The sequence below is a fragment of the Pelodiscus sinensis genome, chromosome 1, assembly GCF_049634645.1.
Source record: "Pelodiscus sinensis isolate JC-2024 chromosome 1, ASM4963464v1, whole genome shotgun sequence".
Classification (NCBI taxonomy): domain Eukaryota; kingdom Metazoa; phylum Chordata; order Testudines; family Trionychidae; genus Pelodiscus; species Pelodiscus sinensis.
The window spans coordinates 30023194-30038962 of NC_134711.1; the positions used below are offsets into that span (position 1 = coordinate 30023194).

Consider the following 15769-nt stretch of genomic DNA (forward strand, 5'->3'; position numbering starts at 1 on the left):
TGCTAACCAGTAAGGATTCATTGTTAAAAGCAATTTCAGATTCTTTTGTGTGTTCATTAAATACATGCCAAATTATTTGGGGCTTTTCTATTGATTGACCTTTGGTAGATACCATCGTTGCTTAAACAAATAGCCACTTGTTTAAATAGGAGTTAATGTACTGTAACTGACTTTTTTTTTCTACTGTTGTCATAGCTCTTTTGGTCCCAGCTGATGAGAAAACTTGGTTAGATGAGGTATAATATCTTTTATTGGACCAACTTCTGTTGGTGGAAGATACAAGCTTTGAAGCTTCATAGAGCTCTTTTTCAGGTCTAAGGTAGGCAATCAGAATATCTGAGCTAAATACAAGGTAGGAGACGGTAAGCAAACAGAGCTCTCACGTGGGGCATATCTAGACTACGCCGAATAGTCGAAAGAGGATATGAAATAAAAAAGGAGATTTACGTGGCTTTTTGACAAGGGGAGGTTTACCAAAGAAGTCGCATCTTAATTACTTTCACTTTAGGAATTACTTTCACTTTCGAAAGTGCGATTGGAAGTCCTCTTTTGACTGTTCAGCGTAGTCTAGATATGCCCATGTTGTGAAAAATGACTTAAAATTAAGTGGGCAAATAAAGATTAACAGGAAGTGTGGTGTGTTACAAATTGTTGTAATGAGTCATAAAAACAGTATTTTTGAGCCCATCGTTTTTAGTGTCTAGCTAAGTTATGAATTTAAGTCCTTTTGAAAGTGTTATGCAGATTTCCTTTGACTGGGACTGAGAGATCAAATATGGAACAATCAGTTTGTGAAAAGTATTTGCACACATGGTACTTGTCTCATCATTCTTCTGTTAGTTTGTTTTAGATCATAGTGATGGACTAGTTTCATCCACATAGCCGTTGAGACACTTTGATGTAGTGAATAAAGTACATCATAAGTTGTGATAGCTTTTTTTAGGACCCATGAATCTTGAAGTATTTTCTGGGGATATCGACTATCCCTAGTGAAGTCTGCAAGTTTTGTATTTGTTGTTCTAGGAAGGTTCAGTGCCTATTTGAGTTGGTGTATTCTGATAATGATGAGATGGGGTATTTGAAGGCCCAAAGAGGGGGTTCAGGAAACATTTCTTTCAGAATAGGGTCCCCATTCAGTATGGATTGTAATTGTTAGACGAGTGAATTATTTTGTTTAAAAAATCAGCGTTTACATTTTCTAATGATTTAAACTTCTCCAGTCTTCTTCTTCTTCTTCCTTTTTTTTTTTTTTGCTTTCATGGATACCTCTTTATTGTACTATTTGAAAGGACGTTATACACTTGAAAGTCATATTTCTATTTGCAGTTTTTTACCAACTATTGTTACAAGTAGCTTTTGTGGTTACTAGAGCAAGAAAAGATTAAGCATTTTTTCTGATTTTTTTTATTTTTAACTTTGGGTATTTGGCAGCACTTGATGGATAGGCATTTTCATGGTTTGTTCATTAGGCCATATAAAAGGGGGTTTACCAGAGTTGTCTTGAAATGTTTCAATAAAATGCTGCTTTTTTTTTTTGGAGAATACTAATTCTTTGACCTGGGAGAGGATCTTAAGGAGAACTTCCCTACCTCTTGATATTTCCCCTATGTTATGTATGTTTGAAGAGCAAAGTAGTAGAAATAAAGTATCTCTCATTATATCTTTGCAAACATGTATAAAAGATACTTGAAGCTTAGAATAACATGAAAAGGAGAGAGACTGATCTGGCTGTTAAACCTATAAACGAAAGATAGGTGACATTTTCTTCAATCACCATTTTTTAAATAAACGTATTTGTACATTTTTTTTCCTAAATGTTCTCAATGTGTCAGTCTATTAGTTTAATGTGAATAAAGACAATTCTTTCATTTACATTAACAATAATATGCAGAACAATTTTTCCTGAAGTATATGGAGAATCATCTTTTACCTTGCCAAACAGAACAATATAACTGAGGGCACATCTAGAATACATGGCTCTGTCGATGGAGCCATATAGATTAGGGTTGTAGGCAAAGGGAAATGAAGCGGCAATTTAAATAATCGCCGCTTTATTTAAATGAAAATGGCTGCCGCGCTGTGCCGATCAGCTGTTTGGCGGCATAGCGCTGTAATCTGGACGCTCTGTGGTGGACATCAAAGGCATTTGTTGACCTCCCCAGTAAACTTCATCCCATGTGGCATAACGGGGAGGTCGACAAATGACTTTGATGTCGACCGTGGAGCGTCCAGACTACAGCGTTGTGCCGCCAAACAACTGATAGGCACGACGTGGCAGCCATTTTCATTTAAATGAAGTGGCGATTATTTAAGTCATCGCTTCATTTCCCTTTGCCTACAACCCTAATCTACATGGCTCCGTCGACAGAGCCATATAGTCTAGACGTGCCCTGAATTATTGAAAGAGGAGAAGAAGAAAGGAAGAGGCCTGGATGGAAGCAGAGTGAAGGCAGTTTGGGAACAACCAGCCAAGAATATTTAGAGCAGGGTGACTCGGCCCTTGGCCCATTTGTTTGCAGCCCATGGTACCATTTGGGTTTATGTGGGGCTCAACATGTGGCCTGTGGGTGGGATCCTTTAAATATGGCCTCCACTGGGAACCCAGTCCACAACGGCAAGGTGTCTCCCAGACGGGGTGAGCATTGAAAGACAAAAGCATATGGGCAGGCTGGAACAGACGGGTACAGGGTGTCAGCATTTCTAGCCTTCAGGGAGGAGGTGCTGGGAGTGCTAGGGAATTGTGGGAAGCGCTGGATGCTTAACCTTGTGGACAAAGCCTGAGAGGTGCTGACTGGCTCACACTGGCCATGTTTAGATCCAGTGTCATGGCTTAAGGCTTAATCTCTGTATTCATGCCCATTAGTGTGAAAGAAGCTATTTGCCTACATCTGCATATATATTTGCATGTACATGCAACCACACTTAAGTTGCGGTCCTCAGCATGTGCTATGGGTATCGTCATGGCCCCCAGGGCTTCCAAAGTTGAGTAGCCCTGATTTAGAGTATAATAGCTTTAGAAAGTATCTGTCTCCAAAAGTGAGTGATGCAGTTGCTTTTGTGTCTGTTCTTGCTGTCTGAGTCTTAGTCCCCAAGCTGATTCCTCATGGTATCTATTAACTGCGGATTTTATTTCTTGTCCATATTTGTATTTGCATTTCCAGCAATCAAAGGCATAGATTAAAGAAAAGTTACCTTCTTGGAATTGGGTTGAACAAACAAGGAATGTTTGCTCCTTTCTAATCAGTTTTTTGTATTTACTTTTACCAGAAATTGTCATGTGAAGATTCTGCTGGCTAAAGTAGGAATTAAAAGAGGAAAGCCCAGGATGAGGGAGTTGAATCTCTAACTCATGCCCATAAAAAAGAAGCAATATTAGATACTATAAGACTTATGCAGAGCTGGTACAGTTGTCTGCCAATATATTCATAATTAGCACTATATTTGAGGAATTAATAACTGTTACAGGCATGCTTTAAATGGTTTTTCTTGGCCATGATAGCTGTTCTTTCTGTGATTTATTGTCAGTGTGCTTGTTAAATATTGAATTAGATTGTGCAATTTTTGATTGTAAAAGCTCCTTCAGACACCTATCATGGATGTACAGATTGTATGAAAAGAAATCTAGTTCAGAGGAACTTTCAACTTCATGGTGCAATAATTTTATTTTTATTTTTGCCCTTTTTAATTCTGGTTAATGCAAAAAGAAGATATCTATGATGAAAACGTATTGAAAATTATTCAAGGCCTGAGTTCCTTTACTGTGATTATTGCAAGGAAATTCAAAGTTAATGTTTAAGATTGTTGAATATTTGTTTAGAATGTCCTTTGATACATGCATGTAATTCTCATTAATACTAATGAGTTAACTCATACCAAAGGAAGAATAGGCAGGAAATGGGCAAATCTCACAAGGTTCAGTGTTGAATTTCAAATTAGCAACCCAGTGTTTGATTGTTATTAGTTTAGGAATCATGCTGGAGGGTCTCCCATTTGATGAATCAGGAGCACTGTGAGAACAGATTTCATGGTGACTAGTGCTAAGCTTTGTCTTGAAGTGCCCAGGACTCTCTGAGTCACCTTGTTCACCCTCTTGGCCTCATAGAAGAGGATTGCTGGTGCTTAACTGCGTGTCTGTTCCTTAATATAATTGGTTTTCATCCACCCAAACAATCTCCTCAGAGCTCTGCCAGCCCTTACTTTGCCTTGCAGATTAGCTTTATGCCAATCCCCAACTGCATCTGAAAGCAGCCCTCTCTAATATTCAGTCATTGTCACTGTACATTCACAGTAACGATCAGTTCTGCTCTTAAGAAAACTGTATACAGGCAGGTTGATTGGTACAATTCAGGGTTGGGTCCGTTGTAACGCTATAGCATAGAGATAAGTATGAGTAAGAATATTGTATACATATAGTAAGGAAGAATAATGCACTAGTTTTGAAACTTATGTACTGGTGACCTCTTTCACATAGCAAATTGGGATGTAAAATTCTGTTTAATTAGTTAACTGATTAATGGGAGGGGGGGGGGCACTGCAGCCTGTTAAGGGTGGTGCTTACCTGGTAAGAGTTTAAGTGTTCACATCTCTATTTCCAAGTGCTCTAAAATTCACATGTATGCTCACAGTGTATTAAATTGCCATACATTGTGGTATTAATAGTGCAAATGTGGAGTAATTTGAGAATTTTATTTGTTTTTCTTCATTTTTTGTACCTTATTTGCATCCACATTTATGCCTCTTCTCAAAGATGCAAAACTGATATTCCTGAACAAGTTTGATCTTGGCTAATGTCCAGCACCCAGCAAGCATTTTTTATTGTTTTTATGGGATTGAATTGGATTTATAAAGCATTAACCACCAGAGGTCTACACTAAAGAAAGTGACTTGTAGATCTAATGTCAGACTGCTGCTCTGTGATGAGCAACAGTATATATAGGCTTTCCTGATGTGAGTCACTGGATGCCTCAGAGCAGTATGCTGTAGATAATAAAGCCAAGCACCATCTAAGGACTTGTGAATCCAAGTCTGGCTGTGGACATATTTGTGCCTGCTGTGCATATTACTACTCGACACCTGCATTCTAGGTTTGACTTCAGGCTTCAGTGGTTTCTTCTTTTGGATGTTTTGCTTCATGGGTAGAAACTTTTGTTTGAACTTGTATTTTTAAAGTATTTTAAAATTCATATGCCTAAGTTGTTTTGACAGTTGCAGTGTCTCATCGTGGCGAGGAAATACAGTTGATGGTACAAGTGTGGAGTTATTGGTAGGGGACGTGTCTCAGATGTAGCCCTCGATGAAGATGTGACTTTTACATTCAAAGTGATCTTAAACCTATGTGAATAGGAAATCATCTTGAAACGTGGCATGTTGTAAGAGGGGCTTAGGCCAGGTCTACATGTAAATCAGCCTAGCTTTGTTGTGAAAAATTCTTGCCCTAGAGCAGTGTTCCCTCTAAGATGCTAAGCTGCACGGGGTGAGGGCAGAGGCAGCAGTGGCACAGCACAGCTTCACAGGTGCTTGAGCCCTTCCCAGTCAGTCAGCTTCCTGCAGGGAGCCCTGAGCCTCCAATTGGGGCTGATTAATCATTTGTGAAGCTGTATTGCCCCACAGGTTAGAGGGAACACTGTCCTGGAGTGGGATGTTAAAATAACCAAATTCCCAGCATAGACACAGCAAGATCTACAGAAGCATTCTTCCATCAACCTAACTGAAATGATAGGGTAAAAACCCCCCCTTTCTGTTGAGTTTGGAATTGTCTGTCTTCTGGAAGCTACAGCAACAGAATTGCAGTGGTGCAGCTGTGCCATGGTAATACTGAGAACATAGATATGGCCTCAGGTCAAGTTTATGGGGAGCGTTTAAGGTCACTTATTAGTTAAATGGTTCTTGATATGCAACCCATACAATGAAATGCTAATAAGAATCTGAAATTTTTTCTGACAAGCACATGTTAGGGCATTGCTCGAAGAGGTCAGTGTTAAAGTTCTGTGTGGGTATGATGTGGGAGATATTGCTTTGACTCTACATTCCCTAGTTTTCAGAGATTTAATGACCCTACATGTTCTGGGAGGGTGCTAGGCAGTGCTAATCGAGCATAACTATACCCTTTTTTTAGGGGATGAAATATTGTAAAAATATTGTAACCTATGCCAGAAATAAGACTAGATCTCTGCATTTTGGAAAAGTACAAAGTATGGTTCTTAGTAATATATTTATCTGTGAGGGGGATTTGAAGATTGTGGAAAGGTGATTATAAAATTCCAAAAGGGGGGAAATCTTGCTTTTATAAAAGCTCCAGTGATAAGTTCTCCTTTTTTTGTAACTAACATAATTGAATTATATACAAGGTTGGTTTTAACATGTATTAATGTAATGAAAGTGCTTTCTTTAAATAACTGAGAAACTTAATGAACATTGACAGTTAATTATGAATACCAGTGTTCAGTTATGCTTCAGTATGCATACTTTTGGTGTTAGTTTTTGCCTATGATATTAAATTTGTCCTTCATGCTTTTTAAATATCATGTTTAAAATGTACTCACCATTGGATAAATTCCTTGCTTCACAGTTTCTTCAACTCTCTTTCAGATTTTTGAACGAATTTTGTTTATCTGGGCAATACGTCATCCAGCCAGTGGATATGTTCAGGGAATAAATGACCTTGTTACTCCTTTTTTTGTAGTCTTCGTTTGCGAATATATAGGTAAGATTTTGCACAATGCTTAATTACAATTTGGAGGTGATTTCAGAATAATACCTGCATTTTAGTGTAATGGTTTAACTGGATACATAAATTACATTTGAGCATATAAATGGTCACGTGGTCTTTAAGAGGATGGTATATTTGGCAAATATAACTACATAACATGTGATTCCCTTAAATATATGTAGATGTGAAGAGAAAGTTTATTTACAACTAAGACTATTTACATGTTTAAAAAGAAAAACATTAGAGGGCTAGCTGTACTACTCTGTATTTGCAGAATCAATGAAGAATCCTGTGGCACCTTAAAGACTAATACGTTTAGTTGGGCATAAGCTTTTGTGGGTAAAACTCCATTTCATCAAATGTAGATCTGCTAAAGGTTTCCCCATGAAACCTTGTGCCTAAATAAATGAGTTAGTCTTTAAGGCAGGTGATGGGTAATAATTTTTATGGGGGGCCACTCCAAGATTTGGGTAAGTGGTTATGGGTCACAGTTTTCTATGGAGAAGGTGTGGGGTCTGGGATGGAGGCTTAGTGAAGAGAGGAGCTTGGGTTAAGGGACTGGAGTACAGGAGATAGTGTTGGGTCTGAGAGGAATTTTGGGTGAAGGGAGAGGGTTGTGATCTGGGGCAGAGGCATGGGGTGAAGGGTATGGGAGTGGGTATGGGAGAGGATTCTGGCTTAGGGGGAAGGGATCCAAGGTCTGGGTGGGAGTGACCTGGGGGAGGAGGGAATGGGAGTGCAGAGGGTTTAGATGGTGACCTGGGACAAGGAGTTGGGGAGGAAGGAGGGCTGTGGTGCTAGAGGCAGGCTGTGGCTAAGAGGCACTTACCTATGTGGCTCCCAGACAGCAGCCCTGTAGAACCCTGAGGCAGGTTCCTTGCCTGCTGCAGTCTTAGGATGCTCAAAATGGCTGGCTGCTCCCTGCGCTGCGCTTGCCCCTAGAAAAACCTCTTTGCTCCCATTGGCAGGTTTCTGCAAAGTCTCCCTCAGGCGCCTGAAGCATAGAACCACAGGGAATGGCCAGCTGCTTGAAGCAGTTTGGGGCTGCTGGCTGCTCTGTGCCTGGGCAGCCTTTGGGCCAAATTGGGTGGCCCATGGGCTGGATCTAGCAGCTTGGTGGTCCATATTCAGACCACGGGCTATATCATACCCACCCAAGCTTTAAGGTGACGCAAGACTCCTCAGTGTTTTATAATGGTCACTTTAAAGTATCTAGACCTATGTTGTTAACTAAGGTCCTAATCCAGCAGTCTAATTTGTGTAGGTATAATTGACCACAGTAGTACTCCGAAAATTTGTCTGCATACAGATCCTATAGGAGGAGTTCTTCATTGACCATAGGGCAAAGCTGAGGCCTGCTGGACTTTTTATAATTAAGACATACCTTATGTTAAATATTGTCTTTTAACTACAGTTTAATCCTTATTATGACCAGAAAGAGTAGGGAATGTTTTTATAAGGACTGATTTTCTGTTAAAACTGTAAAATATCCAGGAATAGTTTTACCATCATTTTATTATGCATTATAACTAAATTATTGAAGGGAAATCTATTCTAAAAGTTTAATACTGAAGTATTAGATTATGCTCATGTAAAGAACTGACATATTTGAGAGAGTAGCTTTTTCCATTTTAAATTCTTAATCTATTTTCTAGTTTGTGTGTGTATTGTATAGAATAAATGTAAAAGTTTAAGTCATTATTAAGGGTAAGGAACAACAAGAGTGGAAAATAATATATTTGAAGTAAAAGCTGTTTTACATTTCCTTCAATTACTTTTGAAATACATTTTGAAAACAATCACAGTTGCATGGATAACCGTGCAGAACATTCTATCTGCTGCAGAGTTTTTAGGCAAAATATAACATATATATTTCCTCCTCCTCCTCCTCTTTGAGTTATCCCATCAATATCCTAATCTAGATTGATTAGATTTAATGGAGGACAGATTACCCTTGAGTAGATAAAAGACTATCCATTTATTGATTTGCATGTCAACACCTCTCTTGCTTTCATTTCTTGTTAAATAGGAAGATTTTCATTGCTAAGCAACTAACGAGAACTACTGCTGCTTACTCTCTAATCATCTCTTAAGTAGGGGTAGAGGCCTACTCCTGAGAGTGCTTGCAGTTTCTGCCTCTTACTCCCTCATTTGACAGATAATGAAAATGTTCTTAATGATGCTAGAACAGTAGGATCTCTGTTGGTAGACTTTAGAGTTCTTAATTGAAATAAGTTCAAATGAGATGTGATTAGAGAATTGATATTCCATGTTAAATAGACCATTTAATTAATATGGTAAATAAGTTTGTCTTTACTACCAACTTACATTTTGAGACCCTAGTGATCATTAATTCATTTGCCTGAATGTCAGTATGATGGGCAGAAGCGGTCTGAGGCGGGCTGCGGCAGCTGGCAGCCCAGGCAGAACACATGATTGGCACCCCCGTCTGCACGGCTATCCATGGAGTGATGTCATAATTGGGCGCCCCGGCCGCCCCGTGATGTCATCATTGGGTGCCCCATTGAAGGTGGCACCCTAGGCAATGGCCAAGTTGGCCTACAGTCACGGGCCGCCCCTGACGATGGGATCAGAGAACATGACTGTTTAAGTTATTGTGTCTCTCTATATAATTTTTTTTCCTGCGGGATGACAGAATGATGTCATCAGTGTCCACATAACGCCACCTCTGCCTTTGTCTCCATCTTTGGTTGCTTGCTCTGGCCACCCTTGGCGTCATTCCCTCCAAGCATGGGCTTCTCCATCTCTGGCTCCTGCTTCATGTTTCGGGGCTGTGCTGCTAGGAAGAGCTATCGGAGCTAGGTTCCCTCTGCCATACAAGCCCAACCCCCCTTTCTGGCCACCCCGCATCCCTTCTGCCATCTGAGGCTGGGCGCCCCATGTCCCCTCTTCCAGCTGAGCCCAACCTGCCCATATCCCTCACCTCTTTCTGCTGAGACCCTGCACTCCCAACCCACTTCTGCCACCTCCCCCCGGCCAAACACCTATCCTCAGTAGGTGCTGCTCCTGTCCCTTCCCCCCGGCCAGACACCTATCCTCCAGGGGAGTGCAGGTTGGCGAGTATAGCAGGCAGGGGGCATAGCCCCCTAGTAGTTTTTTAACAAAAAATGGACAACAAAAGAGCTACCACAAATTACCTGTAGTAAAAGTCAATTTGCCAATGAAAAGATGTGTGGATCAGTGAATTACATTTTAAAAGTCTCATTTCTATTCATTACCTATTAAACAGGAGTATATTACCTATGAAACAGGGGCCATGTGAACTGTATTTTTCCAGTATATATTTAAGTATTTCTAACCCTGAATGTATAAAAATAATTTAGTCATTCCTGCCACCACTGAGATTGTCTTAAGTAATTAATGTTTTAATACAACAACAAAAAATAAGCAATGGATTTATTTTTATTTGTTTTCTGGTTTTTGAGCCTTCATGGTGCTCTCCAGTTATATTTTCAAGGTTTTCTTCGCAACCGAGGCCCAGAATCGTCTTTAAAATGAAAGCTGGCATTCTTACCTGGTTCTAGGTTTCTAAAGGGTACGCTTTATGAAATCCACAAAAAATCATGATACCTTTGATAAAATTGTGAAAATTGGAAGCACGGAATGCTTTTTTCGTAGATCATTAATTTCTTAAAAATTAAAACATACTATTACAAAAGTGTATCAAGTCTATTTGATAAAATTTGCAAGAACCAAACACACTGAAACTAAATTTGTTTAGGTTATAAAAACTTTTATAATATTCAAACAGTATATGTATAACACCATCTTTTACCCTTTTGCTGATTTTTAAAATTTTGCTAATTTAAAAATAATACAATTTAATTTATTTTAAATAGCAAACTAAATATTACATTATACAAATGTATAAAACAGTTGTTTTATTTTTTCACAACTTTCAAGCATGAGTGAAGAATGGTTGCTGGATTATGTTCCACAATAAGCTGTTCCACTGCTCTTCTTCTGAGTCACTTTTTTCTTTCAAGTTTAAATTCTTTTTTTTTTTTTTTTTTATGGCCTTACATTTTATGGTCTTTTTTTATGGACTACATTAGGCCAAGTTGCTTCCAGTGGAAAGTGTAAATAATCATTACTGCACGGTGGACCTCCCTGGTCCGGCACCCTGAGTGGTACCGACCACGGAGTTTGCCAGACTAGGGGAGGTCGAGGCTCCCTTCTGGGTTATGGGCATCCTGGGAGCCTGAGCTTCTTTCCCCTCAGTTGGCCCCATGCTGAAGTACCCAGGGTCACCTTCGCTAGGATTCTCTGCTCCAGGGTTCCTGGCTGGGGCTTCCTGCTGGCCTCACTGCTGCTAGGGTTCCGGGCTGGGACCAGGGATTCCTTCTGACTGCCACTGGTCCTGCTCTCACCGGGGATACCACCCCTCCTCCCAGCTGCCACTGGTCCTGCTTCCACTGGGACTCCTGGCTGGGGATTCCTCACACCTGTCTCCAGCTCAGCTGCCACCTGGGTTCCTGGCCAGGGCTGGGGATTCCTCCTGGCTGCTGCCAGTTCCGCTGCTGTTGGGGTTCCCAGTTAAGACTGGGAAGTCCTTTCAGCCACTGCAGGATCTTCCCGGTCTGGGGCTCCTCAGAGCTGGACTCCCCACCCACCACAAGATCATCCCCTGCCAGCCCAACTGGGGCTCCCCAATACCTGCGGTATTCCCAGCTGACTCATGCTTCTCATCTCTGGGGATCTCTTGTCCAGCAACATCTGTGGTCCTGCCTTCTAGATCACAGATGTTACCAGATTAGAGAGTCCAGATTTAGGAGGTTCATAAGTAAATGGGATTGTTGTTCACTACCATCATTGGTACATTAATTATATTTTAAAAATAATGAGTCCAATCTCACTGTTGTGATGGCATTGTTCATTCACATCTATGGCTCTTCATTAGATCAGAAACATGAGTTATAGAAGTGAGTCATTTATTACTAAATAGTCTGTGCTAGAGATGTTAATGGTGAGCTGGTTACCCAGTAAGCATCCCCCTTACCATGTGATACTTATCAGTGATAGATGGTAGAAAATTGAGAGAGTAATTCAATTAATGAAGTTATTAGGTATATGAAAGAGTGTTATATATAGCAGACCTGGGCAAAATACAGCCCATGGGTGGAATCATGCCCGCCGAGCCACTGGATCCGGCTTGCCTGCTTGCCCTACTATGCAGAAATGCAGCTGCAGGGCTGTTTTTGTTTTGAAACTGGAGGGCAGGGGGGAGGTTTTAGGAGTTGCCCCGCCCCAGCACATTCCCATCGGCCAGTTTCTGGCAGAAACCAGCAAATGGGAGCTGCTTGTTAGAATAACAGGCAACTAAGATGAATCATGCCCCTTTTCCTGGGCTCAGATATTCGTGAAGCACATGGCCAGGCAAACAGCCTGGCTGGCTGGGAAACATTTTAAGCTCTGTAGGCAGTCAGGCTAGTTTGGCAGCTGAAAACTAAGTCTAATGGCCACAGCCTGATTCTGGCACCCGGCCCTTTCCTGTCCTAACTCTTTGCCCCCCACCCCTACTCAACATACCCAAACCCTCCCAAACCCTCTGTTCCCCTCTTACAGCCATTCCCCCTCCGAGATTTGGCACCCCAATCTCCTGCCCCAGATCACAATCCCCTCCTACCTTAGGACATATCCCAAACCCCTGTACTCTAGACCACTGCCCTAGGTTACTACTGCCTCATCCCAACTGCCTCCCAGACTCCAGTCTCCCTCCTGCACCTCAGTCCCTTGCTCCAAGCTCCCTTCTGCAGCCTGCATTTCCAGACCCCGCACTCCATTCCAGATCCTGCATTTCCATTAATATCATGGAAGAGTGTGGCCCTAGACCACTTTCCAAAATCTTGGAGTGCCCCCTTGTCAAAAATTATTGTCCACCTCTGGTATACAGGCAGTCCCCGACTTACGCGGATCCGACTTATGTCGGATCCGCAGTTACGAACGGGGCTGCCCCGGAGTACACGGACTGCGGGACCTCGCGGTCCCGCCGCCCGTGTACTCTGGGCAAGAAAAGCTGCTCCACGTCTCCCTGGTCTGAAGACCAGGAAGACGCGGAGCAAAGCTGCTGCCCGAGCCCCCCACTCCCCGCGGCTTTGCAAAGCCTCGGGGAAGCCGGCAGCGATGCAGCCCAGGTGTGCCTGGGCTGCCTTGCTGCCCGAGCCCCCCCGAGGCTTTGCAAAGCCGTGGGGGGGCTCGGGCAGCAAGGCAGCCCAGGCGCGCCTGGGCTGCATCGCTGCCGGCTTCCCCGAGGCTTTGCAAAGCCGCGGGGGGGCTCGGGCAGCGGGGCAACCGAGGCGCGCCTGGGCTGCTCCGCTGCCGGCTTCCCCGAGGCTTTGCAAAGCCGCGGGGAAAGCCGGCAGCGGGACAGCCTAGACGCCCTGCGGCTGTCCCGCTGCCGGCGTCCTCAGAGGCTTTGCTCCCCATCTCCCTGGTCTGCTGGTCTCCAGCAGACCAGGGAGACTGGGAGCAAAGCCGCGGAGGACCCAGGCGGCGGGACCGCGGTGCGTCTCAGTCCGCCGCCCACGTCTTCCTGGTCTGCTGGGGGGGGGGGGGGGCGCAGTTAGTAAGCCGCCCCCCCCCCCCCCAGCAGACTAGGCTTTTCTCTGGACACCTGTGGCAGAGCAGCTCTGGGCGCTACTGGACCAATCCAGGAGCACCCCAGCTGCTCTGCCCCAAGCGTCCTGATTTAGCAGCTGCTGAAACCGACCAGCGCTGACTACAGGAAGCCTGAGGCAGAGTTGCTCTGCCTCGGGCTTCCTGGAATCAGCTGCTGATCAGTTTCAGCAGCAGCTGACTTGGGGACGCTTGGGGTTCTTAAGTTGATTCTGTATGTAAGTCAGAACTGGCGGTCAGTTTCAGCAGTGGCTGAATCTGGACGCCAGTTCCGACTTACATACAGATTCAACTAAAGAACAAACCTACAGTCCCTATCTTGTACGTAACCCGGGGACTGCCTGTATAAGATAGAACTGGAACAACAGTTCCTGAAACCCCACACTAGAGGCCTGGCACCAGTGCAATTAAAAGAGAGACAAGAGAGTATTATTTCAGGGCAACTGGTCCCATTTTCTCCTGTCAGTTACCCTTGTGTCTTGCTACTCACATGTAGCTGCCAGGCGATTTACTTCAATCCCCCACTCTGGTAGATACTTTTCTCCCCTTCCTTCACAGATATTATGGAGCACAGAGGAAGCAAATTGGTGATACTGCTTTCACTAAGGTCTAACCTAGTAAGCAAACTACACCAGTGACCTTTTAAACACGCAAAGGCACATTCCACCACCATTCTGCACTTGCTCAGGTTGCGGTGTTACCAGTCCTTACTGCTATCTAGGCTGCTGGTGGACAGTTTAATGAGCCGAGAGAGAGAGGCTGAGTTTCCCAATATCATGATTGGTATTTCAGCCTCACCAATGGCTATTTTGCAATCTGGAAAGAAGGTCCCAGCTTGCAGCTTTTTTGAACAGATCTGTATTCCCAAAGATGCTCCTTATGCCCCTTTTCCATTCATCCCATATTGATGTTGATGAAATGGCTTCTCTGTTCCACCAGAGCTTGCAACTCTATTCAGAAGTACCCCTTTCAGTTTAGGTACTCTTTGGCAAGGTGGTCTGGTGCCAAGATAGGGATATGCATTTTGTCTATTGCCCTGCCACAGTTGGGATACCCCATTATGGGAAAACCATCTACTCTGTTCTGCATGTTTTCCAGAGCCACTACCCTGCTTAGCAGAAGTCAATGACCCTGCAAAGTTGGATCACAACAGATCAATGCTTGATTTACCCACTCCAAATTGATGCGCTGCTGATCACTTGCAGTCTGGCATTGCAAGCTTCCACAGAGCTATCACCATTCACTTCACATCTGTCAGAGCAGTTCTCATTTTAATATTGCTGCACTTTAGGGCTGGGGAAAGCTCTTCATGCAGTTCCTGGAAAGTGGCCTTACACATTTGAAAGTTCTGCAGCTGCTGCTTGTCATCCCATAGCTGCATAAACAATGCAGTCCCCACTGTCAGTGCTTGTTTCCCAAGCCCAGAAACAGTGCTCCCACCCCTTGTCAAGGTGTTGCACGACTGTTGCATAATATCTGTGAAGGAAGGGGAGAAAAGTATGCTCTACTCTGTCTTGCAACAGAGCTACTTACATGCATCACATTCTGTGTAATGGCTGCAGTATCAGCTGTGTAAATACTGTACGACAGGATGCTAGGTATTCGTAATGCTCACAACACTGTGCAGCTGAGTGGCGTTCATGTTTTTTGCACTATGGCAACAACTCCGCTAATCTAAGCTTATGAAAAAGACACAAGAAAGGCTTGGTTTGTTTGCTGTTGATTTCAGGGAGGGAATGAGAGCGGGAGACAAGTCCATGTTCTCATAAACATCTGTACCAGTGTTTCGGTCCCATAAGGAATTGCAAGCTCAGCCCAAAATTGTACTTGGCTACGTGCACTGCGAGATAGTTACCCAGAGTGCAGTGGTCCAGGCATGGACACAAGCCCTGCTAGTGAGGATGCACCGTCGACACAACAAGCATAGTGTGGACACACACGATTGACTTGCTTAAATCAGAGGCTTGATGCTGACTTACATAAAATTGATGTGACTTGGTAGTGATGTGACTTTGTAGTGGCTCTAGATGGCTGCTGTCTGGCTCACTCTCACAATATGCATCAGTAGTGAAGAATTTTTTTGTATAACTTAAATAGCATTAAAGTATTTAAAAAAATAAAAATGTCATTTTCTTGGGATATTGACTATAATTTATATTCCTGTTAAGGAGGTATGTACTTAGGCTTGTTGTTGTTGTTTGTATTATCAGAACACCTAGAAATCCCAGTCTTGTACAAGAACCCCACTGTGTGAGCGTTTAGTCCTTTAAAGGAGTAATGGTGACCTGTTCTTGATGTGATTGGTTAGGTTATGTTTTTAAACCATTCATTTGTCTTTTAAATACAAGTTGTCAGTTTTGTATATTGTATTTGTTAAATAGTAACAGGTTTGTTTAATATCAGTTTAGGGCATATAATCGATAC

General features: G+C 42.9%; 1 protein-coding gene across 2 annotated transcripts in view; it reads left to right on the plus strand.

The window, feature by feature from the left end:
- The window catches only part of TBC1D22A (TBC1 domain family member 22A), a 418728-nt gene that overhangs the window by 98876 nt on the left and 304083 nt on the right, over positions 1 to 15769 (plus strand). For both annotated transcript variants that reach the window (XM_075927774.1, XM_075927768.1), the window contains one exon: positions 6589 to 6703. In XM_075927774.1, coding sequence (XP_075783889.1) covers positions 6589 to 6703 — 115 coding nt within the window. The remainder of the gene's footprint in view (positions 1 to 6588; positions 6704 to 15769) is intronic.